General features: G+C 32.8%; 1 protein-coding gene across 6 annotated transcripts in view; it reads right to left on the minus strand.

The window, feature by feature from the left end:
• The window catches only part of Fer2 (basic helix-loop-helix domain-containing Fer2), a 62185-nt gene that overhangs the window by 14019 nt on the left and 23733 nt on the right, over nt 1-24433 (minus strand). For 3 of the 6 annotated variants that reach the window (XM_072541549.1, XM_072541548.1, XM_072541553.1), the window contains exons 2-3: nt 11246-11382; nt 9852-9981 (exon numbers count right to left, since the gene is read on the minus strand). In XM_072541549.1, coding sequence (XP_072397650.1) covers nt 9852-9981; nt 11246-11382 — 267 coding nt within the window. The remainder of the gene's footprint in view (nt 1-9851; nt 9982-11245; nt 11383-24433) is intronic. The other 3 variants (XM_072541552.1, XM_072541551.1, XM_072541550.1) reach the window with 2 other exon arrangements.

Raw genomic sequence — 24433 nt, forward strand, 5'->3', positions numbered from 1 at the left:
TAAAGAGCTGTGTGCTACTACTGAAAAACGTCCTGTTGGACGACCATCGTCCGTTCCACAGCCGTCTAGTAGTTCTGCCGCCGGTAGACGAGCTGTTCTTCAGGTGGATAGTGTAAGATACGGCGGATTAAATCATTGGCCTGAATGGGAATCGTAAAAGTCGTGCACACTGTGTATAAAGTCTGACACTCATTTCTTTTTCACCAAGTGACCTTTATTCCTCCAACAGGAAAGGTAAAAATTGCTTCACATAGTATCACACCAAAGTCTGATACCTTTTTGTTTATTTACTTGTAATTTTTTTTCAATAAAAATATTAATTTCGTGCAACTAATAAATTATGGTGGTTTCATAAATTTTCCTTCTGAACGACAAGACCGTCTGTAGACGGTCTACCATTTATTGAGCTGAAGACCCCACACAGACCCAATATCGCCAAACTGACCTTAGATTAATTTTTCCCACACCCAAATTACCCTAAAACCAAAATTCCTGAAACTTAAAATCTGCTATTTCTATCTTGCCGATTAAAGGGTTAAAACAAATAATTTCAATTTTATAATTTAAAAATTTATGGGTTTCTTTAAATTTAGAGTTTGGTGATTAAATTGCTTTAAAATAAATATTCTTTAACTTCGTAGGTTGGTTTTTTTAAATTCGATTAGAACTATCAGATGATTCTATATAAGTTTGGTTGTGTGTATATAAATATATAATAATAATAAATAAATAAATGTATCAAAATTATTTTATCCAAGGAAGGTATTTCATCCAAGGAAGATTGTCGCAGATTATGAAGAGGCTATCCATTTAGCACTAAAAACGTCGTGGCCAACTGTATCAATTCGAGAATGTGGATTTCACTTAGCTTAATCTTGGTACTAAATAAATTAACAAATGCCTTACTGGAAAGTCAAAATAAATTCTGTCCTAGAACTCAAAAAGAAAAGAAGCTTAGCCAAAATACCAGGCAACTGATGCAGAAAAGAAAAGAAATGTTAGACAAGATAATCGAATATACAACCAAGAACAAATCGAACATACCATTGAGAACAATAGAAGTATGCAAGTATTGAGAAAAAGACTAAGAACGGGGACAAGTTAGATAATAAAGATTAAAGATAGAAATGGTCATCTTACAATCAACAGAGAGGAAACCGTTAAAACAGTTGAAGACTGAAGAAAAGCTAAGAATAACAAATCTTTAGGCGAAGATTGTGTAGTTAGTGATGCAATCAAAATCGGAGGCTCTTGCCTACTTACGAAAATAAAAAAACTTTTTAACATATGCCTTTTGGACAGTAATATACCCGACAAATTGCACAATGCTGAGGTAATTGTATTATACAAAAAAGGATATCCCCGCGAATTAGAAAACTACATACCTATAAGTCTTATTAGTCACCTATACAAACTCCTTACAAGAATAGTAACGAATTGTCTTGAAAAAAAACTTGATTTCTACCAGCCAACAGAGCAAGCGGGATTTTGTACCGGATTTGGAATAAATGATTACCTACAGAGCATTAGAACGGTAATAGAAAAGACTATCGAATACAATCGACCACTCGTTCTAGCTTTTGTAGATTTCCATAAAGCATTTGACATGGTAGAATTTGACAAAATCCTGGAAGCACTATAAGCATGCCGCATTGACTACCGATATACAAGGTTAATTTACAATACATACAAGAATGCAACTATTTCGGTGAAAATACATAAAAACACAGATCATATCCCAATCGGAAGAGGAGTCCGACATGGTGATACCTTATCGCCTAAACTGTTTACCGCAGTACTAGAATATGCTTGTAAAAAACTTAATTGGGTAGAGAAAGGCCTGAACATTGACGGTAGAAGATTAACAAATTTGGAAATATTAATATTGGAGACAACGAAGTAGAGATGGTGGAAAAATACATATACCTTGAACACGAAATAAAGCTCACAAGAGACAACCAAACATGCGAACTATAAAGAAGAATAAACCTAGCATGGACAGCCTATGGAAAACTCAAAGATATCTTTCAAAGCGATATGCCAATTTCTTTAAAACATAAAACATTTGACCAATGTGTGTTGCCTGTGATGACCTATGGTGCCGAAACTTTGACACTAACAGCTACAACTTCTAAAAAGCTGCAAATAGCGCAGAGGAAAATCGAAAGATCAATGCTGACTATATCGCTTCGTGACCGAGTTAGAAATGAAGACTTCAGACGAAGAACAAAAGTTAGCGATGTAATTTCCCGAATTGTCACACTGAAATGGAATTGGGCTGGACACGTCGCCCGAATCAGTCATGAAAGGTGAACGAAGAGATTGCTTGAGTGGAGGCCGAGATTTGAAAAAAAAAGTAGATGAAGACCCCCTACTCGTTGGACTGACGATCTCAAGAAAATGTCAAGAAATTGGATAAAAAGTGCTCAAGAGCACAATGGAGAAAAATGAGGGAGGCCTATGTCCAGCAGTTGACGCAAAGGGCTGGGTGATGATGATGAATAATGAATCTTGGTACAGGAAGATTCAAAAATGAGGTTTTTCTGAGGATTACATCAATCCAGAATCACCAAGTGGCGAATGGTTAGGGTATAGTCATATTTTTGATACACAATCAAGTAGACGAAGCATTTGTGGAAGATCTCATGGCTGGAGCTCTAGAAGGACTTCATCCATATACAGATTATTTGGTAGATAATTTTATAGCTCCAGATTCGCAGAATTTACCTTTTATGTGGGCGGTTTCAGAGTTTGCGTTAGAGGCTACTACCAATCCATGTGCATCTTTCCATTCAAAATTTAGTTAATGTTTCAGTAGAAAGCATCCAAATATATAAATCTTCGTTGAAGTCAATCATGTATTCCAAAAAGAGTGTCTTACTGAAATAAGAAGTACACACATCCCAAGAAAACAATATAATAAACAGTCCTTGAGAAGAAGGAAAAGAGTTCAGGAAAAAATTATGCAATAGCGAACCGGATACATGTATAATAAGAGACATATGAATGGATCCACGCATTATAAATTCTAACTTGATATAATCAGTATATCTAAAAAATATAATTTTCAAAATTAGTTTTAAATGTAAATAATATAGTTCTAAAATATAAAACAAAAAATAAAACAAACAAAAACAAGAAATATTAGTAGTAGTTATAAAAAATATTAGTTGTAGCTCTAAGAAAGTATAAATAAACCAAAACAAAAAATAATAGTAGTTGTGAAAAAAATAATAAATGTAGTTAAAAAGTGTTAATATAAATATTACAATTTCTAAGATAAAAAAGAAAATCGAAATAAAACATTCTCAACCCAGCCTCACAAGAAGAGATCAGGAGGGTAAACATAGCAGATTATAAATACTTATTTTAATATTTATTTTATATTATGAATATTATGTTATCCAGATTTAAGGACACTCCCTCTAAGAGAAAAATTGACCCATCATCCCAGAATCCTACGGTTTAAGAACGATTGAGCTATGGTGAGACTATCAGTGTTATCGAAATTTTCTTACGGATCTGGATGTTGAGAGTAGTATGACTTATTGAACGATCTTATAGAGATGTTTATTAAGACCCAGCTGTTTTATGTTCTCTAGGAGGCTTCGGAATGACTGTAGTAGTAGAGAGCATAAGAGGTATCATCTGAGTACTTTCCATTATCTATTGTCTTCTTATTTGTATTTCCATATTTTTGCACTTAACCATCTTTTCGTTATAATAAACACGCATATTATTGTTAGAGATCGCCACATCTATTAGTGTTATTTACCTAGTAAATTTATTAAATAATATGAGATCCGATCTATTATGTGCCACTGGTTAGTCTGTGAGCAGAGTGCGGTCCCAGTACAGGTTGTGCTCGTTCGTTTTCGATCGTTGAAAACGATCGTTTTCAAGCATTTTGTCAGGAAAGTATTGATAATAACGAAGATGGTCGGTGTGGAGAAGTCCCAGTTTGTTACCTGGTTCTTGGTCAATAATTCTTCCTACTAAGTCATGGCGTTCTTTATAATCAGTTCCTACAAACACCTAGCAGCCCTCGGTAACATGTTCGATGATTTTTTGGACTTGACATCTATACTGGTATTTATTGTTTTACAACTGAGGGTCTTTGAAAATATATTTCAGGTAAATTTTAGTTGAAATAACCTGATCCTGAATGGCAACTAGCAAAACCAATCTTGGGAAACATCTTTCCTGATGTCAACCAATAGTTCGACGCTGTATTGTCAACATATTTATGGCTAATTTCATTGAGAAGTCGCCCACATAGAGGTTTACTCATACAGGTGAGCATTTTTTTTGCTTGGACCGGTGGTTTATGCGCATTTCTTGTTCCCTCAGTTTAAGCGGTATTATGTCTACTGCGCAAATTGGGCGATGTAAAGTAGATGCCTCAGCCTGCTTCTGAAAGGTCCTTAAATTAATAATCTGTTTATCCAGTTGCTCACCTATGTTCATAAGTCCTCTTCTCCTAGATCTTGTGGTAATGCTATTCCATCTACCCCACGGCGTGGATGATATTTTTGTGCCTTTGTGAGAAGTTTCCGCTTAAGACTTTCTATATCCGTTTTTGACTAATTTATAATACCAAATGAGTAGCTATGCGTGAAACAGGTGTACATATTTAATGCATTAAACAAATTTTCTTGTAGCCAATAAAGGCAATGAGAAGGTTCCTTTTTTGGTGTATGCCTGGTTAGAAATGACTGAGTTGATTATAAGTTATTCTTTGCAGCCCACGAAACTCTTAGCGTATTCATTATGATCTGCTCTCTGATATTGTTTAGATCACAGTGTTGGTAGATACGCTGGGCTACCCAGGATGTGACCAATTTATACAAGTTGAAAGACGGAAGTGGGCGGTACTTGGCTGGATCTTGGGTGTTATTTTGGTCCTTCGGTATTAAATAAGAGGTTCCCTGAGTAAGAAATGATGGTATTTTCTGCGGATTAAAAATAACATGAATAATTAATATTGATAAAACTCCATAAACCTCATACTGATTTGTAGTTATGAAAGTTTTTGATAAGGTTCGAGACTTCTTAAGTGGTGAAGGGTTCGTGAGAAATATTAGTGGTGTTGAAAGTTGTTCGTGGTGCCATTAATCCACATAACATTGGTGTTGTGAGTAGCTTGCGTTAAAACTTGATTTCCCTAAAACTCATGAATTTATTTTTGACTTGGGTTCGTAATTTTCGATTGTTACTATCTTTGTATCTCTTTAGGTGGCCTAAATAAATGGATAGCTTTTGTTTTATTGTGTCCAGGCATTTTTGATATGTATTGTTTTGTGGATCACATTGTGAGTGTCTTCAAGTATTCAACATTATTCTTTCAGCTTTTTTGATTACTTCTCTATTTCTCTACTTATCACTCTATCAATGTACTCCATCATTTGTCCAATACCCCTACGCAATAATTCAATCTACCTTAGCAGTCACATTTTTCCAGGGTGCAATTCTGTTATTAGTTCTTTCGATATTAGTACTCCGTCGTGTTGTAGCTATTGATTTTGCTGCATACTAAATCAGCATATGCAATTATTCCAATCTATGTGCTTCTACCGTATAATTGGGTAGGACTTAAGAATTCAAAATTTGTAATAGAGCACCTAGTTTTTGAGAAGAGTTTATTTTTAGTAGCGGTGGTCTGCTAAGTGGATTTGTTCCTTTAAACTCTTGTATAGCACGTCACATTTCATTTATCAAACCATTGTGCAAATCATTGTTGTCCTTCTGCGTATCATCAGGTTGAATTTCTTGTATGAGAAGTGTAGGAATCTGCTCATTTATTATGTTAGAGACTTAATCTACAACTATCTGTTGGTTATAAATCTCCCGTTCAAACATGCTTCTGATGATATTTCGTCTAGTCTCTGGGATAAGGTTATTTCTTATAATTATCTGGTACTGGTCTGCTATTCATTGTTCTAACACTTGAATCTCTGGTTACACGCTGCAAAAGACGGCATACATATGTTGTCGAGAGCCGATCGTTTCTTGACCGAGGTTTGTTATCTTATAATCGAAGTGCAAAATGTTTTTGTTTATGGACACAGTCCATTTCATGCGCTGCCTTAGTCATACCGTTTGAGTGAGCGCCGGCTAATGTTTCAGCGCAGAACCTTCAGCGTGTGCAGCTCATGTTGTTTAGCTTGATTGTAATTGTTGTTGAGCTGTAGCTGATTGTATGGCATGAGCTCTCCTCATCAATACCCTGCCACCAACGTACCACATACTGTCACTTTCATATTTTCATTGTTGTGTACTTTATTCCTACTGTCAAGTATCAGTTTTTGTTCCACGACAGGTATCTCTGCTTCTCTCTGGATATCGTTGACAAGAATATTCATAGAGCATCCCCCATTCGCAAGGGGCCGCGCCTGATAGAAGTACTGACAAAAACTCCCACAGGATTGATTATATTATTAATATATTGTTCAGATTTAGCCATACGGCTCACACTCCCTCTAAGGGGAAAACTCACTCATCCCAAATACCTACGGTATCAAAATGATTGAGCTCTGGTGGGACTCTTTCCATGTTATCAAGTCCTAGGTGACTTGGTACGTCGGTGTATCTCCCAAAAATTTTCGCACGCATCTGGACGTCGAAAGTAGCACAGCTTTTTGTAAGATCCTATATAGATGTTCATTTAGACCCAGCTTTTTTTATGTTTTCTAGGAGGTTCTTCGGGCTGACTCCACTGGTAGAAAGAATAATAGATATCGTCTGGGTACATTCCATTTTCCATTGTCTCCTTATTTGTATTTTCAGATCTTTGTACTTGGCGATCTTTTCGTTGTACTTAACACGCAGATTATTGTTGTTAGGTATCGCCACGTACAGTGTGTCGTATATCCGCTTATACGTATTTTATCCTAAAAGGAATCGACGGAGAGGCTATTTACAAACACTCTGAACGTGAAAATAATCTTTCCTGTCGTAGTAGTGTACGTGAAATCAAATTTTAACTGTCTTTCCTTTTATCTCGGTATACTCTTTATGAGTACTAGAAACCAATTCGCTAAGAATTTTTGCTTAGTTGAGGAGATATGTTGTGGAATGCAATTTTAGATTCCCCATGTCTCTAATTACATCTTTATCAACGTCTGTTTTGCATTGCAATTCTTAGGAGGCACAGATTAAATCAGAAATCTGAATTTGGTTTCGACAATTAGTTTTCGGATTTATGATCAGATGTCGCTATTGCGTCCATATCGAAGCCATTTTAGTGTTGCTTCTACTACGACAGGAAAGATTGTTTTCACGTTAAGAGCGCTTGTAAATAGCCGCTCTGTCAATTCCTTTTAGGATGAAATACGTATAAGCGGATATACAGACGCACTGTACGCGAAATCCAATCCTAACTCTCTTTCCTTCTATTTCATTTTCTTTAAAGATCTGTATTTTACTGGTTTCAGGCTGTAACAACAGTTTACGTTTACGTCATTAAGTTTCCTTTCAAGCATTTTTTCTATTTCTTCTGGATTTTTTTTTCTTCTTCTTTTTATGTAGACATGACTCTGTCTGTTTTTCAATGTGCCTCCAGTAAGTTGTCGTTCCATCGTTTAACTGGTCTTCTATTTTTACTCAGTCCTTGATATTCTCCACGTTGCAACTAAGTCGTATGTTTGTACTTCTATCTCTGTCCCATAGTGTTTTACTATCCATTTTTCTAAGTGTTTTCATCTCTACTGTTTCTAACATCCGTTTTGTCCTCCCTGTGTTAGGTCCCTGTGTTTCTACCGCGTATGTCATTATTGGTCTGATGACTGTTTTGTAAATTCTCCCTTTTATTTTTTTTTTCGTAATTTTTATTTCTCCATATTATTTCATTCAGGTAACCTGCAGCTCTGTTTGCTCTACTAGGTGATCTCCCAGTTTCGTTTAGAGCTTTCTGTAGCTAGATAATTTGATGTCTAGATATTTAAACTTAATCACTTGTTGTATTATCTGACCTTCCGGCTTCAATTTACATCTTAGTAAATTTGCTGTTATAACCATGCATTTTGTTTTTTTTTCGGGAAATTAATATGGTAAATTTTCTGGCGGTTATATTAAATTGGTGCAGCATAGGTTGTAAATCATCTTCAGTCTGAAAGTGAACTCAGAATAAACAACTTTTGGTTGTTTTTCTCCAATTTGGTATCCTTTTTTAGTTTTACTTTTTTTATTATTTCTTCGATAATCAGGTTGAACAATAGAGGACTCAGAGAATCTCCCTGTCTTATCCCATTGCCAGCTTTAATAGGGTGTTCTTCTTCTACTTTTACTTTTATTGTGATGTTTTGGTAAATATTTTCGATCGTTTTGATTATTCCTATCGATATCTCTGTTGCATATATAATAAGTAGATACTGTCGTTTAATTTGATCAGAAAAAATGCCTTCTTAAGGTCCACAAAACATAGATATACCGGTTTATTGTATTCTAATTATTTTTCTTGCACTTGCCTCAGTATAAATATAGCGTCGGTGTATGATCTTCCCGACCTGAAACCTTGTTGTACTTCTGCTAATATTATAATTTTATTTAATTTATTTGTTATTACTTTGATTTGTAATTTAAGTGTTATGTTTAATAAATTAATTCCTCTCTAATTTTCCGGGTCCGATTTGTCTCCTTTTTGAAGAGAGGTATTAGGATGCTTGATCTCTATTCTTGAGGAATGGTGTCTTATTTGGTTTTATATAATATATATAATATATATATATATATATATATATATATATATATATATATATATGTATATATATATATATATATAGGTATATATATATATATATATATATATATATATATATATATATATATATATATATATATTGACTTGAGTTTATAATTTCATCTTAGCTCTTTTTATCTACGTCTTTCTTATCTTTGATTTTATTAATTCTAGTTCTCCCTTCTTATGTCTGAAGTATTTCTGATATCTTCGTCTATTTGTTTTTTGATATTTTTATTCTTCTTCTCAAATTTATTTCTTTTATCGGAGGCTGAATATTATTATGGCTACAATAACTTTGCAGTCGCTGCTTTGAACCCTTTTCAAACATTTCTGAGCTAGGAAATGCATTTACTTCATACGCTTCTTCTCCCCCTAACTCCGCCTTTTACGATGATACGAATTAGTTCATATTTTTCTCATAAGGCCAAGTGACCGAGTTATTCCAGTTTTATAATTTTTATAGTTTTTATTATATCTAGTTCTTTTTTGACATGTCACAGTAGTTCGACATTAGTGACTCTTTGTGTTGACTAATTTTATTAATTTCAGTATATTTGACTTCCTTATTCTTTCTTTATTAAGTTTTCTTCTATTTTCTATCAGTCCTTTTTATTTTTTGATATACACATTTTTCTTCTTGTATTCAATGTCTTCTGTGGAGGTTGCGGATCGACATGGCTGTTCGAAACTGCTGCACGGAATAATTCGACCGATATAATTCCAAACCATTCAGGAAGGTTTTGGTGGTTTTGCGGCCAAGAAATTCTTCTTCAAAGAACCAAAGATATACACATATTAGAAGATTTAATCCTATTATTAAAATCCAATTATTGGCCGAATTGTGTATTTATTTTCTTTTAAAAAAAAATGCTTTTTTTGACAATTTTTCATATTAAGTTATTCTATATTTTTCATCATCCTTTTTATTTGTAATTTGCTTGATAGAATGATGAACATTATTAAACTTATAATTAAGTAAGCAAATGTTATACACAATGGAATAGCCGAAAACTATCTAATACAATTACTATAAATGATACCTACAACATTCAGAAGAAACTAAAAATATGCAACACAACTAGCAATGAATCACATATCAAGACAGGTGTACCCGGTGGGTCCAATAGCAGACCTCAGCATCCTTTTTCGCTCCCTGATGTTGGCTGCGTGCCTCTGAACTCTGTAAGGGGACGATCCGTAGTAGTCACCTGAACTGGAGAGAGTACCTGTGCATTGACCATCTGGAAACAATTAAAAATATATATTTCAAAAATATTTAAACACTTTTAGATTGTTTGTATGATTTTGATCAAATATCTTGCTTCGAAAAAACGTAATTAACTCTATATTTGGCATTTCTGCTTTTAAAACGAAAGCTGTTTTCAAAATACAATTATTAAATTACAGAAATATTACAAAGAATATTGGGTCTTAAGTTAACTAAAAAAAAGAGTAATAAAGATGCAGAATAAATAGAATAAATGTAGAAGCAACTGAAGATGAAGTAAAATGGGTTTTTTAGTTAACGAAATTTCCGATAAGGAGACCCGCTTGGTGATCTTTGATCTAGTGTTAGAAGTTATAATTACAAAAAGAAAAACCATCAGTGTGTTGCATTATGCAATGAATCTACAGTAATTGCGAGAAACAGAATCTATCTAGAACGAACTGTAAGAAGATGAAAGAAGGAAACAGAAAAATATCGACTAAGAATAAGACACGAAAAGAAAGAATATTTGATAATGAAAAACATGCGACAAGACGTGAAAGACTTAAAAGTGTAAGTGGACAAAGGGAAGAGTATAAATTTAAAACGGTCTGAAAATTTCCATACCTGGAGTAAAACTAGTTACAGAACTACGAAATAAACGAAAAAGCCGTAGGAAATCTGAAATAAACGCTGAAGAGAAGATTATTAAAAAAGTGTATAACTGGAAAAAATAAAAACAAGGAAATAATTTACAGTACCGTAATGAGAACCGCAATCACATGAATTAATAATTAGAACGATGGGGGAGGAACATATTAAGAGCTATATATGGGGACTAGGACCGCAGAAAAGTCGACAAGAAGGACCTAAAAAGAGATACAAATTAAGTTTAATTAATCTAAAATAGCAACATAAATAGAACATAGAACCGCAGGTAATAAAATGGTTTTTGGTAAAAATTGTAGGGGAAAAATACGTTAAAGATAGATAGAAAGCGTGAAAGAAGATTTAAAAAGAAAATAATAATAATGAAAAAAAAAGGAATAGAGAACCGGATGAAACTAGTAAAGGAAGCAATGGAAAAACTGAATACATAATGATACGTTAATCAATTTGAAAACTAAACTCTAATTAGTTAAAACGTAACATCACCTTAGCCCTAAGGCTACCAGATATTCAGAGCTTAATAAATCAGATAAAATATAATTTATCATTATCGAAAACAATTTTGTTATTCACAAAATGTTAAAACCAAATTTAGAATAATATTATCAACAAATAAGCGAAAATTTTACCTCCACCATGATGTAAGCTGCTCAAATAATGATGCTGAAGACTGGAATTGGAAGATGGCCTGGACGCGAAGGCACAGCTGGGCAGATCGGAAACTTCATCCTCAGACATGTCTCCTGCACTATATCCAAATTGTAAGCTTAAATAGAAAGGAAGGAAAGTGCATTACACATAGGGAAACATCCATAGGTGGTGCGATTATTGCGGAATCGTACGTATACAGTGTGAAAAGGTTGTTCTAATGTGCGCAAAAGGTTTGTGCTGATGCATGCCTTTCCACAAAAAAAAAAATTAAACTGAAAAGTAAAGTTATAAGAATGCAAAAGAAATAATTAAAATAATTAAAGATTCAATGCTTAAAAAAGACGTGAGCTAACAGGTATTATAATTTTGGCTCATATTTTGAGGACATAAATACAAATGAAGACAATCTATGTAATTTCATGTTGCACACGAATAAGAAAAAAAAATAGTAGTTTATTACTAAGACAATAATGGATGAGCGTCAACAGTTCTCAAATTAATTATAATTAGAAAGTACAGTATAATTTCGCTAATCCAGCAGTATTAAACCAGAGGGTGCCGGATTATTGGAGTAATCGGATTACTGGATTTTACACGAAAATTTATAATAAATAAAATAAATCATTTCATAAAAGGTACAACATAAAATATGTATTTGTGTTCATGTCCTACATGTTTTTTATAACCGTACCATATTTCACATTTAACTAATTTAACAATAAACAATTAAATGTTCTCTCTGGTTTTACTTTCTCTGCTTTAGTAGTTGGTAACTCCAATATTTCTACTAGACTTTCTCCTTCTTGTTGTACTGTTTCACATATTTCTGTATCTGTCATAACTTGCTCTGTTTCTTCAGTCCCTTCAAACCAAGAATTTAAACCAAATCTTCTTCACATGTCTCGAATCCCCCTCCTTCAAAAAAATTGGAACTCATCGCCAATAGGTAGATTATCTTCAGGATCATATTTTTCTGTTTCTTGTGATATAAAATTCATTGTAGGCTATAGTTTTTACTATGATTAAATTAAGTCAGGTGAAAGTCAGAATAAAACATCCTTCAAATTAAATTTTTTGAGGCTCTGCGTTATGTCATCATTTTGAGTCCTTAGAAATAATATGGATGATTAATTTATTTCTATACAAGGGCTTTGCTTTTTGATCCATCGGCTGCAGTAAATGTGTGCAGTTTGGTGGTAGGAAGATGGTTTGGATATTTCCATCATTTGATCTTGTTTTTATTCATTTGGGTGGCCTGGAGCAATTTCAAATACTAGTAAAGCTTTTATGGACAAGTTGGATCTTATTTACTTTTAAGACAAAGTGTTTATAAAACTATTCACTAAATACTTTTCTCGTGATCCAACTTTTAAAGTGGTTCTTGTAGCAGACTGGCAGAAAAATGCTTAAAAGCTTTGAGATTTCTAACTTTACAAATCACTAACAAATTCAATAATTTGTCTGTTTCAGCTGCATTTGAACACACATGATTCTACCTTTACTTATTTCACGACTTAGTGCGGACGTTCTTTAGAGAATGCGATTTTTTTGTTTTGCCAAAGTCTTCAAAACAGACTACTCTCGTCTACATTATAGATTTGGCCAAGAAGAAGATGCAGTTCTTTTACTTTGTCTTTAAAATGCTGGATAAATGGCTACACTGCAGTCGCTTAACAATTTTTTACTCGATATAGTTAACAGTAGAATACCAAGTTGCTTTTTAAATTTATCCAGCCACCTAACCAGGCATGATAATTACCTTTCTTTGTGATTTTTTTTAAATTCGATTCGTTTTTGCTTTTATAATTTTTCTAGATATAGATAGAGCGTTTTCTCTCTTTGTACATTAACCAACTCTTAATGTTTTACGCTTTCCTGGTACAAATTGCGTCGTCTTTACGTCATTTTTTTTTCATAGAATCGTATATAGTAGCAGCACCCTCAACTCCATATTGTTTTAATAATTTGCACATGTTTTCTTTACTATCGAACTTCTTTAAAATGCTCAGTTTATTTACCTTTCAAAGCTAGAGTCTTGTGATTCCGTTTACTTGACAGCAGACGGAGGGAGAACAATTTGTGGGCGTGTCGGTTTATTGAAGTGCCAGTTTAGTGAGATTTTACGTTAATTCCATAATACCATTACATGTTATTAATCGTAAATACCTTGAAATGTGAAACCTTGTTTCATTGTTTAAAAAAAAGTGTAACTAAAAAAATTTAAATTGTTTGAGATGTAACTGTAAACAACATACTCTTGACCTTAATCTTGGAAGTTACGAATGAAAAAGATTATAAATCTGATGAGTCAAACCATAAAACTGTATCTAAAAATCACATATCCCAGAACATAAAGAAAATGGCTAGAACAATTTTATTTTAAACCCGGATATTTGGTTCGTATACTTACTATGCAAAAGCTTTTGGATTTTAGCAAACACTCTGAGTTAATGGAAATTTTGAATACAAAAGGACTAGACAACAACAACATGCGAACTATGTTTTACGTAGTGGTGTTAGTAAAACTGAAAAGCGTTCTAACATCAGTACCTAACATCTGTTAACCATATGTAACAAAACGACCTATCTTATCGCCTATTCTATTCCACGACTACTCAGAATGTATCTTTTACTTTTGGAACATGCAAAAGAACGAAAAAAAATAGTAAACCCTCATTAAATAAAAAATACGCTTACGACACAGCGGTATTAGTAGATGGCGTAGAGAACTTTTAACTCTTACTAAAAAACTAATCATAGAATCTAAAAATCAAGTTCATAGACCTAAACCCCAAATTACAGACAAAGATAACTATTTTTAAGGAGCCACTTGAACACGCGACAAGAATCAAATACTTAAGCTGTTGGATAAGAGATTACCTAGACCCAGATCTGGTCCCAGGAAGAGCAACTTTCCTCAAGATTAAGACCGCAGCTTCATTGTAACAGCCAGGTTCGTATTTTTCAAGAGCTACGTGTATTCTGTCTTGGTGTCTCCAGTAAAGACTTGGACCATAACCGTCGTTACAATAAACTGCATTGCGACATTCGAAATGTGAATAAATGTGCGACGTATATGTAGAATATACTGGGTGAATAACATCACAAATCACGAAGTTTTGAGAATAATGATAAAAAACAGAACTGTAATCTTAGAATACATATATGCCGTCCATATTAGCACTAATATGGATGGCACTGCTGCACACATATCAAGAAACAATCAGACATCTTGCGGCTTTGTCAGTTTTTGTGCTCTGGTTCGAACGTATCACTTATTTTATCCATAATTTTCGATCTTGCCAGTCACCTTCATGGAGTTCACTCTCCTCCATTATTTCTTTGACATAATATGTCAAGGAAACGAACTTTGTAAGGAAACGAACATCCAGAAGCCAGAAGACATATTATGTCTTCTGGCTTCTGGATGTTCGTTTCCTTTTTTCTACTTTTTTCTAGTGTTTTTTATTAGTTAAATTTTTAATTAACATTTGGTCACATTTTATGGGTGTTTCATCTACATAGCGTGAATTCTTTACATATGTATATATTAAGAATGAAATTATTATGCAAATTTTTTAAGTTCTATAGATTATCTAATCTGTGTCAGTTTGGTTTATCAGATCTCATCAGCTTGGTTTTTTGCCTTTCAAACTCAAAGAGACGAAATTTGGTAAAATATATTTAGAAATATATGAAACTAATTTTTTATTAAACTTACTAGCTAGATATATGTTAGAATAGAAAATTATATGCATAGAAAAGCCAAAATATAAAAATATACATGCAGGTATATATATATATATATATATATATATATATATATATATATATATATATATATATATATATATATATATATATATATCTATATAGATATATATATATATATATATACATCGGCAAATTTAAAGAAACTGAGTCAATATCACATATTTTAAATAATATTTTTTTCGTATTGTTACGAACATGCATTCAGTGTGGCCCGTGTAACGGTTGCATCTCGAAAGCGACTAGAAATTTCCAGCGATGTATGGAGCGCGGGAGGGATCGACCCGTCAAATAGGCGAATTAGAGGTGGGATATTCCAGAATGTTCTAGTACATAATTACTTTTATATATAAACATACCTTCTATGAGTTAAGTTAGTCGATAAGATATAATCGTGCTGTAAACTTATAAATAAATATATTTGTATAAATTCGAACCGCTCGTTTTATTTAAAAACGTTACAGTTGGTGTCACAGAGTGAGGACAATTGATTTATTTAAAAAAAATTCAGCAGTGACTTAAAAAAAAAGACTTTTGAACTTTTGTATTGGATTGGGTGCGTCGAAGTGAAAGACCCTCTTGGCAAGACATTAGTGCATGTAGTTCAGAAGTCAAGTGTTACTGGAGCCAATGGAATTGCCTAGTGTTAAAAGATGATCTTCTGTATAGAACCTTTGAGAACGATGATGGTACAGAAACTAAGCTTCAGTTGATTGTACCTAAAAGTAAAGTGTCAGAAGTATTGCGTCAGTTGCATGCCGGTGCATCAGATGGACACTTCGGTATTACGAAGACTGCAAAAGGTTCGAGAACGGTTCTATTGGGTGAACTGTAAAGATGATTTAAGAAGATGGTGCCGGAAATGTGAACTGTGTTCACATTACAACCAGTAATGGTCCAGTTGGTAAAAAGAGGGCACCCATGAAACAGTACAATGTTGGTAGTCCTATGGAAAGAGTAGCAATCGACATTGTAGGTTCGTTTCCAAATACGAATGATGGAAATAAATACATCCTGGTAGCCATGGATTATTTTACGAAATGGACTGAGGCGTATGCGATACCAAATCAAGAGGCTGCTACCGTTGCAGAGGTACTTGTTAAAGACTTCTTTAGCCGATTTGGTATTCCCTTGGAGATCCACTCCGACCAACGGCGAAACATCGAGTCAACCCTTTTCCAAAATGTTTGTAAATTGATTAGTGTCAATAAGACCAGAACGACACCCCTGCATCCTCAATCAGATGGAATGGTCGAGGGAATGAACTGAACGATGGGTAAACACCTGTCCAAAGTTGTATCAGAACATTAAAGAGATTGGGACGAGCACATTCATTTATTCCTAATTGCCTACCGCTCGGCCGTGAACGAAACTACAGGCCAGACTCCCACTTGTCTGATGTTAGACATCAGAGAAGAAGACATCAGAGAGGATGTCGAAAACTCGGCAAAATGGATATCGACGCGGTTCAACCCGGAAGACTGGTGAGTTTAATATTAATTTTTATAATAGTATTAATCTTAGCTCTAAGTTTTATAAATATATATATATATATATATATATATATATATATATATATATATATATATATATATATATATATATATATAATGAACCAGAAGTATTTGCTGACAACGTAAGGAAGTAAACGTTAAATAGTGAGTTTGCAGCAATAAAAAATGAAACGTGTACTCTTTTAAATTTTTATTCCAAGCTTTCGAACATTGGTTATGTCCTTCATCAGGGAGCTACAAATGTGATTGTTGGCGTTGGTATAATTAATTAAAAAATTCACTACTTACAAACTTAATGAGGTTGTATCAACGAAGATGTATTATAATGTTGATAAAATTTATCATAGTCTCTCATCTTTTTTAATATATAAAACCTATTTTTATGTTTAAAAATTTAAAAAATTACTGTACATCCAAAAACACTTAATTATTCTAAATAAATACATGACATTATTCTGACAAAATTCTTTTAAATGTCAATTGATAAATTATTGTTTGTGTTATTATTGCATTTATCTAGTAGTAACAAATAGGAGAACATTTCATTTAGATGACCAATATCAGTTCTATGATTCATTTCATTATTATTTTGGCAAATGTAGGCCATTTCAAGAAAAAGTCTTTTGGTGATGTTACTTTCCTGTTCTACTACTTCGATGTTATTATAATCTATCTGATGCCCATTTTTAAATGCATGTTCACCCAATGCACTTTTTTCAGGATGCAGTCTATTATCTGACTTGTGGGATGTAATGCGGTCTTTAAGACATCTTGATGTTTGACCATAGTATACTTGTTTACATGATCCGCACGGTATACAGTAAATAACATCCGTTAAAGACAAGAGTGTGGATTAGTCTTTAAGTTTAGAAAAAACTTTGTTAACTGTTAGTACCGTTTTATGTGCAATTTTTATATTATTAATTGATGAAAAAATTCTATTTAGTTTCTGTCCAATGTCCTTAATGTATGGAAGAGATACATATCTAATTGTAGTTTGTTTTGGTAAAGGATCTACAGGTCGAATTCTATCTTGCGATACAGACAGATCAATTTTGCCAAAGTGAAGACTAAAGACCTTTGACAAGGTGAAGACCAAAGTATTCCAATGATTGGAATATTGGAATACTTTGCACCATACACAAAAAAGGAGATATCTTTGAATGCTCTAACCATCGAGGAATTGCGCTCCTAAATGCAGCGTATAAAATATTCTCCAATATACTATGCCATCGTATGGCACCATATGCAGAGCGAATAATAGGACAATACCAGGCTGGTTTCAGAGGTGGTAAATCAACAATTCATCAGATTTCAACCCTGGGACAAATTCTAGGGAAAACACTGGAATATATTGCCAAAAGTAAAATTTCGTTTAAACATTCTTTTTTGTTTAGTAACAAAAAGAAGAAAATTTATTCACCGTTGACAGATGTCTGAAAGAATGTAACAGATATATGGAGAATTAAATATGACTTATATATCTGTCAACGGTGAATAAATTTTCTTCTTTTTGTTACTAAACAAAAAAGAATGTTTAAACGAAATTTTACTTTTGGCAATATAATTGTCAAAAATAAAAATTTTATGTTGACATTTATGACATTGAGGCTATTTGTAATTGGTTGCTATTTGAACTTATTTATAAATTCAATTATTTTTGTCTTCAAAAAATGTTTTCAAAATTATAAAAATTTTTGGAGAAACATTTATTGGATTAAAGCATTTTTATATTAAATATTTTGAAGATGTATTAGCAGTAATTTTTCCTTACTAAACTAATTTTTATTTGGTAAGTTAACAAAAATTGTTTTTTCTTTTTAGTTCAACCTTGTAAGTATTTTGTCTTTTTTAGCTCTTGATAATAATTGTAAACACAATTGAAAGCTCGAGAATAAAAAAATAGTTAACCAATAGCCCTTTTATTGACTCCAACCCATCCAAAACAGTTATATATTTGTTCCAAACGAGTCACAAGTACTTCTTTTTTCTTATATATATATATATATATATATATATATATATATATATATATATATATATATATATATATTTATATATATATATATATATATATATAAATATATATATATATATATATATAAATATATATATATATATATATATATATATATATATATATATATATATATATATATATATATATATATACCAGATGTTCTCGTGGATGAGGTAGAGGCAGCTCTTAAGAGCATGAAGAACGGCAAGGCAGCCGGTAATGACGGTGTTACAGCCGAACTTCTAAAGATTGCTGGTAAAACAACTTGGAAAATCCTAGCAAAAATATACACAGACTGCCTAAAATCGAGACATATTCCAAAAAAGTGGAATTCAGCCAACATAATCCTTATTCACAAGAAAGGTAGCAAGGAAGACATTATTTAGACAAATTATAGACCGATCAGCTTGCTACCTGTGATATACAAGGTATTCACCAAAATCATTAACAACAGAATACAGAACACACTTGACGCTGCACAACCCCGAGAGCAAGCAGGCTTTAGAAGTGGCTTCAGCACAATGGATCATATTCAAACATTAAGGGAAGTAATGAGCAGAACAAAAGAATATGATCTACCACTGGCGCTAGCATTCATAGACTTCGAGAAAGCATTTGACTCCGTATACCCAAGAGCAGTCATAGAAGCTCTTGTCGACCAAGGAGTAGATAAACCATATGTCGAAACGCTAGCAAATATATACAAAGAGGCCACAGCTAGAGTAAGCATATATGAAAATACCCCAGAATTTCCCACTCAGAAAGGAGTCCGACAAGGAGACACCATATCCCCTAAGCTCTCCACTGCAACCTTAGAAAATATCTTCCGGAAATTAGACTGGAACAACCAAGGTCTATGTATAGATGGAGAATACCTAAACCATCTTAGATTCGCTGATGACATCATTCTAATTGCTAGAAGTCCTGAAGAATTACAACTGCAAATTAATGACCTTAATACAGCCAGCAATGAGGTAGGCCTAAAAATGAACCTAGCAAAGACTAAAATAATGTGCAATGATCTGATCGCCAACGTGGAAATAAAAATTAATGAAACCTCGCTAGAAGTAGTAGATGAATACATATACCTGGGACAGCCCATACATAAATCGGGATCACTACTTCCGGAAATCAACAGACGAATAAAACAAGCGTGGTCAGCATTCGGACGAAATTCCATAGTCTTCAAGTCCAAAATGCCACTATACCTCAAGAAGAGAGTATTTGATCAATGCATATTACCCGTCTTGACATATGGATGTGAAACTTGGATATTAAAGAGAGAAATAACGTCGAAACTCCAAGTAACTCAAAGAGCAATGGAAAGATGTATGCTAGGGATAACAAAGAGGGATCGTAAAAGAATTGAATGGATACGGAGGCAAACCCAGGTGACTGATGTAATCCAAAGAATAAAATCCCTGAAATGGCAATGGGCAGGACATATGGCAAGAAGAACAGATAACAGATGGACCACTAGAACAACTATGTGGTACCCCAGGAACGCTAAGAGACCAAAGAGGCGCCCAAATCTCAGATGGGATTATGATATTAGAAAATTAACAGGAACAACGTGGTCTCGAATAGCACAAGATAGAAAAATATGGGCGCAAATGAGCGCAAATTATTAGAACAACATATAACTAAGACATCGTCGAATAATAATAAGAACATAGAATAACATTGAAATAAGGGAGGCTGCACCGTAATTGGAAACGGTTGATAAAACTGCACATGATGATATATATATATATATATATATATATATATATATATATATATATATATATATATATATATATATATATATATATACAAGGTGGTCCAGAATTATGTACATTAATTTCTAGAGCTCATAGTACGTCCAAAAATAAGGGTACTTCTTTATGTACACTTTTTTATAAAACTGAATAATAAGGGAGATACAACCCTTTAAAGGGGTGAATTGAAATTCTTATTTTTTCAAATATCTTCCAAACGGTTTTGAATACGGAGTTCATATTTTGGGAGTGATTATAAGACATTAGGATAATTAATTTCATGTCACCACCTACCACATCCTATATTAATACAGGGTAGTTTTGGAGGGTAAGTGGGGGTTATTGGGTCACATGTTTTTTAATTTTTATATATAAATGATGTTTCTAAGTCCAAGAACGATATTTTTAAAAAGAACTTTATTTACAAGGGACTACTTACTACAGTAAAATGCAAAATAAGAGTGACGCTATACAATGCAAAAGTAAATTTATAATCTCGGTGACGCCGAGGTGTGGCATGCTGACGCTGTCCTTTTATTATAGTTGAATTAGCAGTTCTGGTTTCTTAACTCCTCCGGGGCTAGATGAGAACTATGGGGTGGCATAGTTCGAAGAAATGGAAAATTATCTGGTACCTTTTTTTCTCGTACTGTGGATTCTTTTGGTGATTCTGGATTTGTCCTTTTTGTGTATATTCGCCAAATGGTGTAGACAAGGAAAATGATTGCTAAGACATATAAAATTATGGTATAAAAACTGACATGTTGAAAATGAACAGGAACTGTGTTTAGATTGTCTCTTTTGTTTTCTTGATCTGCTAAAGCACTTTGCACATTATTTAGTTCATCTAATTTTATCGCGTCTATTTTTATTGGTTTAAAGTTTAGATCACTGACCGGCATTTTTAGTAATACTTCTAAATTTGGCAGTTCCATTTTAACAAAATTTGGAATTTTTAGTTCAAATGTTTTTAAAACGTAATTGTCTATATATATTTCGCACGCACTATTGACTTCGATTAAGTAACTACCGTTTAATGGAATATTGTCCGAATTCTTATCGAATTTTTTCATACTGATCACTTTGTTTAGCGTTATTACGATCCACTTATTGTTTTCTAGTTTTTGAATTTTTATATTATTAATTTCTGTTGGCACTGATTGACATTGATTTACAAACTTTGAGTACTGTATGAGTTGAACTTCGCAAGGGGCTGTTGGTGTTACTTCAATTGACTGGACATCGTGGCATAAATATTCTTCTTCTACCAATTTTTGACATTGAACGTTGGCAAGTGCATATTGGTATCGATTGGAAAGTAGGAACTTGGATTTTGGAATAATTCTTCTAAAATGAGTTTGGTATCTGGTCGGAAAGGAATAAAGATGATAATAATCATAGTCATTGATCTCAACAATAGGCAATTCAAGTACAAAAATTATTTTATTTGCTTTACTATAACTTTTTATCTTAATTATTTTTTCAAATAACAAAATATTTTGCAAAGATAATTCAAAAGGGAGTTTGTTATTTTTAAGAAGTTCATTAACGTTTAAAATTTCGAGAAATAGTTCATTTGGGTCGGCTATTGAATTATGAAAGGTATTTAGTTTTGAAAAGCTGATAGCAACTTCGATTTTTTCTAATAGATCATAAATAATTTGGAAACTAGTGTAAAATTGCGATACAAGTCTTTCTAGTGTAAAATAATGAAATGTCTCAACTTTTTCTATCTTTATATCTTTAATTAAGTTTTGAACTTCTGTTATTCGTGAGCTTAAAATTAACTGGTTATGGGCTAAGATTTTTGTATTATTTTCAAAATTCTTTATTGAAGAACTTAATAAGGTGATTTGATTTTTAACTATAGTTTTAATATTATTTTGATTATTTGTTAGAGTTGATATAGCGTCGTCGTAACGTTTTGCGTCGACGTTTGTTGTCCAGAGGATGAACCTGCAACGGGAGGTTTCTTTAGTTCTTTGATATGTATAATTTCTGTCTGGTTAATGTCTTTTTTATATTTAAGTCTTTGTCGTACAAGTTCTACTCGGTTTCTGTCAAGAATTTTAGTTATTTTGTAGGGACCTAAGTATGGTTGATGTTTTTTGTTACGTTTTTGGGTATTAGCTTTATAAACTACTTGTCCAATTTTGAATTCTGAATTTATCTCTCCTTGATCGTTTCTTTTATTAATTACTTTAGTTTTATTTTCTGTTAGAGTTTCATGTACTTTTTGGTAAACGTGTTTTAATTTGTCTTTATGATTATTTATATATTCGGAATAGAAATTTTGAGAAAGAAATAGTTCGTTGGGGTTTCTAGAGTCTGTATGTCCGAAAGTCAATTCAAATGGGGTAAATTTTGTGGAACTATGAATAGAATTATTGTAAGCTATAAGAGCATAGTCCATTAAGTCATCTTCGTTAGGATATGTCTGTTTTAGAAGTCTTAAATGTTCGATTAAAGTAGAGTGTATTCGTTCAGCTATTGAATTTGATTCATGGTGGCCAGGAGTAGTAAAGTGAACTTTGATTTTGTGTATTGCTAATAAATCTTTTATTACTTCGTTATTCTCTACCTTTGTCTGCTATTATTAATTGGGGAATGCCGAAAGAAGTGAAGTATTTTATTAAGGATTTCGCAATATGAATCGCGTTTTTACCTGGAATCGAATAAGCTTGGGCAAATTTAGTAAATGCGTCCGTCATAGTCAAATATTTGTTACCGTCATATGTAAAAATATCTATATGAACAACTTGAAAAGGTTTGCTGGCGGTTTCCGTAAGCATTAGCGGGACATAGGGGGTGTGTCTACCGTATTTATTTTTCTGGCAAATAGAACATTCGTTAATGTAATTAGTAATAGATGTCTTCATATTTTTCCAATAATAATTTTGACGTAATTTTTCGAAAGTTTCATTAATTCCTTTATGGTTAGTTTTTCCTTCGTGGTAATTTTTTAATAAAATGATTTGTTCTTCTTCGTTTGCTACTGTATTAATTAATCTAGTGCATTTAATTAATTTCGGACCATTTTCAGAAAAATGTTTTAGGTAATACTTATTAAAATCATTATACAGGTTGTCTTTACTGAAATAAAAATAAAATGTATTGTTAAGATCTGTGTATGCCATAAGAAATTCAAAAATATATTTTTCATTATCAGTTTCAGGAATTTTGACTTTAATTATTTTATGGTTTTGATAAGTTTCATGAGTTATATCGGTTTTTGGGTAAACGTTTGGGTACACTAAAATTTGGTGAACTTTGTTATTTATTATTTCGTCTAAAATGGGTATTCCTTGATTTGTTGTTTCATTTGCGGTTGAATGTTGTGTAGATTCATCTGAGGTTTCGTCTGGTGTATCTATTTTGTCTGGAGGTATTCTTATATCATAAATAATGTTAATTTGTCTTGAGTCGTTATTATTACTTGTTGAAGGTTGTGGGTCTAATGGATTCTCTGCAAAATTTTGGAGGTATTTTAAAATATCTTCGTCTACGTCTCCAGGATTATTTACTATTGATTCATCTTCTAATGCGTTAATTGTAATGCGAGATAAACAGTCTGCGCTTGTGTTGTGTTTTCCTTTTTTATACATAATTTTGTAATCGTATTCTTCTAGTTTTAGACGCCATCGTATTAATTTTGAGTTTGGCTCCTTTAGACTGAAAAGCCAAGATAATGGTTTGTGATCCGTGGAAATATAAAATTTTCTTCCGTAAAGGTATGGTCTAAAATGTTAACAGGCCCATACAATTGCTAGTAGCTCCTTTTCTATAGTTGAATAATTTGTCTCTGATTTATTTAGAGTTCTCGAGGCGTATGCAATGGGTCGATCATTTGGAACATTTCCTTGTGATAATACAGCTCCAATTGCAAAATTGCTAGCATCTGTCGTTAAAATAAATGGTTGGGAAAAATTCGGATATTGTAGAATGGGGTCATTTGTTAAGATTTGTTTACAAGTTTCAAAACAATCAATAAAATCTTTATCGTGGTTTACTTTAGAACCTTTTTTTAAACATTTGGTCATCGGTTTAGTAATTTTTGCAAAATCTTTTATAAATCGTCTATAGTAACCTAGTAATCCTAAA

Source organism: Diabrotica undecimpunctata, chromosome 8 (genome assembly GCF_040954645.1).
Source record: "Diabrotica undecimpunctata isolate CICGRU chromosome 8, icDiaUnde3, whole genome shotgun sequence".
NCBI lineage: Eukaryota > Metazoa > Arthropoda > Insecta > Coleoptera > Chrysomelidae > Diabrotica > Diabrotica undecimpunctata.